Source organism: Elephantulus edwardii, unplaced genomic scaffold (assembly GCF_000299155.1).
Source record: "Elephantulus edwardii isolate Elephantulus edwardi_28Jun2011 unplaced genomic scaffold, EleEdw1.0 scaffold00010, whole genome shotgun sequence".
Classification (NCBI taxonomy): domain Eukaryota; kingdom Metazoa; phylum Chordata; class Mammalia; order Macroscelidea; family Macroscelididae; genus Elephantulus; species Elephantulus edwardii.
The window spans coordinates 19247200-19253275 of record NW_006399760.1 but is presented as its reverse complement, the minus strand read 5'-3'; the positions used below and the strand labels follow the sequence as shown (position 1 = coordinate 19253275).

The 6076-nt window shown below is 42.7% G+C and overlaps 1 protein-coding gene across 1 annotated transcript in view; it reads right to left on the bottom strand.

Moving 5' to 3' along the window:
* Window positions 1-2706: 2706 nt before the first annotated feature.
* LOC102845352 (ly6/PLAUR domain-containing protein 6B-like) overlaps window positions 2707-6076 on the bottom strand; it is a 25282-nt gene continuing 21912 nt past the window's right edge. The window contains exons 3-4 of the mRNA XM_006880764.1: window positions 5519-5646; window positions 2707-2871 (exon numbers count right to left, since the gene is read on the bottom strand). Coding sequence (XP_006880826.1) covers window positions 2707-2871; window positions 5519-5646 — 293 coding nt within the window. The remainder of the gene's footprint in view (window positions 2872-5518; window positions 5647-6076) is intronic.

The following is a 6076-nucleotide window of genomic DNA, read 5'->3' as shown; positions in this document are numbered from 1 at the left end:
TACAGCCAGAAATATACAACTAGGAGAGGATAAAATAAATAAGACCTTCTAAAGATTAAATCCCTGTGTGCGTCAAAACCTTTTCCCAACAACGTAAAAAGAAAACCTGCTGAGAAAAAATACTTGGCTATACCATCTCATACAAGGATCTTCTAACAAAAATTTACAGAATACTACAGGGCTTCCACATGGAAAAAATAAAGAATGATGACCCAATGAAAAAATGGGCAAACGACATAGACTTTTCACAGAGAAAGACATTTAGATGACTAACAAACACATGAAGAAATGGTCAAAATTACTGGTAATGAGAGAGATGCAAATTAAAACCACAATGAGATACCATCTCACACCAGTAGCAGTGCCAAAGTTTAGCAGGACAGCAAGAAATAATTGTTGGATCAGATGTGGGGTGATAGGAACTCTTAAACACTTTGTGAAATGATACCACCTCTCTGACTGTTGGATATTTCCTCAAAAAGCTGATCATAGAAATTCCAGATGACCCAACTATTCCACTGCTTGGAATATACCCTGAAGAAATCAGAACTGAAACACAAATGGAAATTTGTATACCAATACTCATAGCAGCATTATTCACAATTTTAAGAACATGGAAACAACCCAAATGTCCAACCAATCAAATTAATTGAGAAACTGTGGTACATTCACACTCAGCAGCAACAATTTTGAAAATTACTGTATAACTTGGGAAAGACTGGAGAGCATTATGCTGAGTGAACTCAGTCTCAAAGACAAATACTACATAAGACCATTATTGTAGAAATAGATAACTAGTAAAGTGTGTATGAGGATCCAAGGGGGGAGGGAAAGTGGAAGCAGAGAGGTACGGATGAGCAGGGCAGAAATCACAGGGTCACACAATTTTGGGGGGTGGAGGGAAGAGGGGTAAAGGAAGTGGGGATCTAGAAAGACAGGGTAATGATGGGTATAGTAATTAATTTTATAAAAATAATGTCTAGGAATGATTGTATGAAACACTGTGAATGAAGGATAGTGTGAAACACATGTATATGAGCTTTGTAAGCAAACCAATATAAAATATAAATTTTTTTTTTTTTAAAAAGAGGTGGGCTGAATTTTGGGCCAACCTGTCAGAGATGGGCCCAGATGGCTGAGCCATATTAACTGTGTATCCTATACAGCATCTAGCCTTCTGATAGTGGATGTGTAAAGAAACTCATCACTAGAGCTCTAGAGGATAGTCTAGAGTGTAACACACTGGTAACCTAAAAGCCATTTATTTCCAGAAGTTCAAATCTACCAGCAAAGCCATGGACAAAAGATTTATTAGCCTCATAAACCCAGTAAAGGGTCCCAGCGAGTCGGAATCAACTCAATGGAAGTGAGTTTATATGTACAAAGACACAGTATGAAAGGTCACCTTCAAAGTATCAAGGCAGGAAATTAGAATTCTGGAACCATGGAGATGCTCATTTGAAATGATAATACTGTGTAATAAAAGGAGAAGAAAAGGATACCAAACCTTTTTAATGTGTGGAGAGATTTTCTTGGTGGACTTGACAACAGGTTTAAGGAGCTCACCATATAGAGCACGTGGAGGAGAGGCATCCTGCCAGTTTTCTGATTGTTGCTGTAGTCAGCTGCTCTCAAGTTGCCCCTAACTGAAGGTAACCTCTTGCACAATGGTCCCTCACCACTGTTTCATTAAAATCTGCTGTCACTCAGATTGATTCCAATTCACAGCAAACCTCCATCACGTTTCCCAGAATGTGAATCTTTGTGGGAGAAGAATGCCCATCTTCCTCTCATGGAGTAGCTACTGGATTCAAACCACTGACCTTTTGCTTAGCAAACCACTGGGCTACACATGAAGCCACTACATCAGGAACCTTTTAAGCTCTTTCCACTGAGAGTACATGATAGTTTCAGGGGTCACCTTCCCTAATCAGGAGGTTTATCTACATTAATTCACTAAACTTGCATTTCACACGCTAACTAGTGTTTCTTTGGGTGGGGTGGTGAATTTGGTGTTGACGTTTATCCTAAGCCAGAAGCCATCACCAATTATGCAGGGCACGTGGCTACAATGACCTCCTTTATGATACAGTGAAGGTGTGTTTTATCTGTGGTCTCCCGGTCAGTCAAGAAACACAAACATTGCCTTACACTGTATAATTTAAAAGCTTTATTTCAATCTCCTCCAACAACCAGCATATTTGTTCAACTGGACATTTTCTTAACAGTTACCTTGTCCGTTCACTATATCCTTGGTGGGGAATTGCTTTCTCATTCTGGGGTAAGGTGAGATTTCATAGTCGCATTCTGAACTCATCACAAAACTGAGAGGGTTTGACCCAGCAGCCTCAGAGGGATTTGGTAGGGTCAAGAAGTACTTTTAGCTAAGGTCCTGATCAGGCAATGGCTTTCTACCCAGTACAGATAGGCTATTGCAACCCATAAAGATGCTGACAGGATCCTTCTTGAAGAATTGACAATAGGCAGCCCCTCTGACAAAGAAACCTGGAAATTATCCCCTCCTCCCAGTCCTGTGACCTCACACATGAGCATGTTAGCACAGCAAACAATTGGCTCTGCTCTGGGGTCCAGTGGGTGCTGTTTACCAGGTGCAAACTTGATCTTTATTCCAAAGTCCACTGCTCAGACAGTTCTTAAGCTTGTGCTGTGGAGGGCTGGTGTCTGTCTCTCCAAGGAGTGGTGGGGTCATAGTAGTGGCAGCATGGAGACCCAGACAAGTGCTGGCAGGTAGAGCGTGTGAATGCTGCCGCCTGACGTCCTCTGGGCATGCATCACTGCGAAGACTGCGTTTGTGTGATTGGTGGGTAACTCAACATTGCAGATCATTCCTTCACAGCAAGACTTGCACTCCTGTTATGAAAAAGAGGGGAGAAAGGGTAAATGTCAGGAATGGTAGAGAAAGTGACAAAACAAAGGCCTATGGAAGGAAGGCTTCCTCAGCTCTCTGCAGATGCAATTAGACATGAGATTCTAGTCTGTGGTTGCTGGCTCCTATTGTGCCCTTCCCCCACCGACTGGGTAAAGACCAGCTTGAGAATCTTTTCATCCTAACTGTGATTTACTTGTGTCAAACTCAACTGTAAGCACAGGAAGAAAGAGGAAGGGAAACAGAATACAACTGCTTGATTGGTTCAACAAATCTTCCAAAGGTTTGTAGGGGGGAAACAATGACACAAAATGAAAGCTAGGAACTTTCTGGATTAGGCATTGATTTTCTTTCTCGGTGCTCCTTGTTAGGGGATTATTAACAACTCTCCATTCTCTATGCTAACACCTGATTCCTATCATTACAGCAGGAACGGCTTACTAATTTTGGCTGCTGAGTTGTGAAAAGGGCTGGGTGGCTTTACAGAACAAGGTTACAAATGTTTCCAAGAAAAGCAATCTCCTATTCTAATACCTACAAGTGCCTGGTGCAAAGCCTTCACTTGATAAAACGGGCTATGAAAAGAGGCTTCTGCAATATCTAGGAAAGATAAACATGTTCACTGTAAGGTTCCGGCATGGGACAAATGATTTGTGCTTGGAGATCCAGTCAGAGCCAGGTGGTTTGAAACCACAAGCTGCTCCACAGAAGAAAAACAGGCAATCTCCTCCTATGCCATTTACTGACTCTAAAAACCCACCACAGGGTTAACTGTGAGTTGGTTCTGACTCGATAGCATATAACAACAACTTAACTTAGAGGTTAGTGGTTCAAATTCACCCAACTGCACTATGAGAGAAGGACTTTCTGGTTTGTTTCTGCAGAGATTACAGTTAAGACAACTTGATGGAGTTGTCATCACAACAGGGTTGTGGGGGTGGTGTGCACTCAACATGCACTCCCACAATTTTCAAGCATCTCAGTCAATGAATCCTGATGCTGGCTGTACTCCAGAATCACTTTGGAGAATTTATAAAAAATATTGATGCTCAGATCCTCCCCCCCCCCCCCCCCCACACCTGGCTCTGTTTTAACTGCTCTGGGCTGACAGCTCCCAAAGACAAGCAGACTTGTTACAGAAGCTCCTCAGTGGACTTCACAGGTTTTGTTGTGCATCAGGGAGTCAGAATCAACTCATAGCTCACCCTACCATGAATTTTCGGAGGCTGTAAATCTCCTGGGAGGAGAATGTCCATCTTTCTCCTGAGGTGGATTAGAACTGCCTGCCTTTAAGTTGGCAGCACATCTCATAGCGGTTGTTGTTAGGTGCCGTTGAGTTGAGTACAATTCACAGCAACCCAATGAACAAGAGTTCTAAGCCCTGTGCCATCCTCACAATCTCTATCACCCTGGGGCCCACTGCTGCAGTCCCTGCATCAATCCATCTTGTTGAGGGTTTTCCTCTTTTGCTAACTCTCTACTTTTCCAAGTATGATGTCCCTCTCCAAGGAATAGCCCTCCTAACAACACGCCCAAAGTGTGTGAGACTGAAACTTTGCCACTTTGCCTCCAAGGAGCACTCTGGCTTCACGTTCTCCAAGACCTGTTTGTTTCTTTGGAAGTCCATGGGATATTCAGTACTCTTCTCCAAAACCACAGCTCAAAAGCATGGACTCTTCTTCCATCCTCATTCATTTTCCATCTCTCAGATGTATATCAAAGTCACTAATACCACAAGTATTTTATGTACTTTTCTTTGTTAAGTCAAATAGAAGCACCCCATGAAATGAACACACTTCCAAGTGTTGTGTTTTTTTTTCATTTCTCCACCATTTCTGTGTCACTGTCATATAAAAGAGTAAAATGGTCATTGATATTTATAGAAATGAGAAAAATTAAAGTGAGACATGATCTCAAGTGCCTCAAGAGTTCACTGTATTAGACTGAGGTCCACCTTGTAGACTTTTACTTCCTCATCTAAGCAGAGGTGGTGGGTAAGAAAAGGCTTCCTGTAGTGAAGGTGTCACCGAGTGTCACACTAAGTCTTTCCACCTTCTGCTTTGCAGTACAGTGAGTGGTCTTGGTGGTTCCAAGTCAAGAACAGAGGTGAGCTGGGCACTGAAGTATATCATGCTCACACGGATGGCTTGCTCTCAGGCCACTGAAGTTGGCCTCAGACAGCTTAACCAGAAGTTCAAAGTCTAGTGCAGAGGCCTCAACCCTAGGATTGCCATTTTTTTATGATGATTTGGTTCTCCTTGTTGATGGACACAGGTCATCTTTGTCTCTTTGGTCTCCATTTCACCACTGTATATTATTTGGTCTTTCTTCAAAATAGAAATAAGATTGAAATGTCTTATCCTTCTAGCCTTCCCCATGACACATAACTTATCATCCCTAACATGCGCATGAAACCTTTAAAAAGTAACTGCACACACACACAAACACACCCCTCCCTTACCATATGCCCAGAAACTATATATCCTCTCTCTCCCCTTCTCCCTTTTTCTTCTTCTTCTCTCTCCCCTCTTCCTCTCTCTCCCTCTCTCTCCCTCTCTCCCCTCTTCTCCATTTTTCTATTTTTCTTCGCTCCCCCCGCCTCTCTCCCTCTCTCTGTCTCTTTCACCTTACCGTATGCTCAGAATCGAGGCTGTGGCAGCCAACAAAATGGCATTCGCTCTTGGAGGCGCACTTTTTGGTGATGGCTGTGCTTCTTCCATGCTTGGTGAAGTGATGAACTGTCAGGCAGTACTGTGTATCTGCACAGAGTGGAAGAAACAAAGAAATTATGTTTCCCACATTGCAGAAGAGACCACTCAGCAATGCTTCAGCACTCCAGATGACCCGAGGTTTAGAGGCAGGAGTTTTTAGTGGCTGTGAACATCAAAGGTCCTACATGTCATTGTCAAAGATATCAACTCTGGAAGCACATGTGTGTTTTGAAAATGAACCCAAAGAGGCACCTAGGCTTTGGGTTCTACAGAGGCTGACAAAAAACTTGGCAAGTTTTTCATCATAATCACACATCTGCTTATTTCAGATGAAACTGTCTATTTTCTCCTATTTCCCCCTCCCTTTATTTCTGAAACATAGGGTTAAACCGAGTGGCTCCTTGGAGGCAAGGATTCTGAGGCTCCGTCTAACATACTTTGGACATGTTGTGAGGAGAGACCAGTCCTTAGAGAGGGA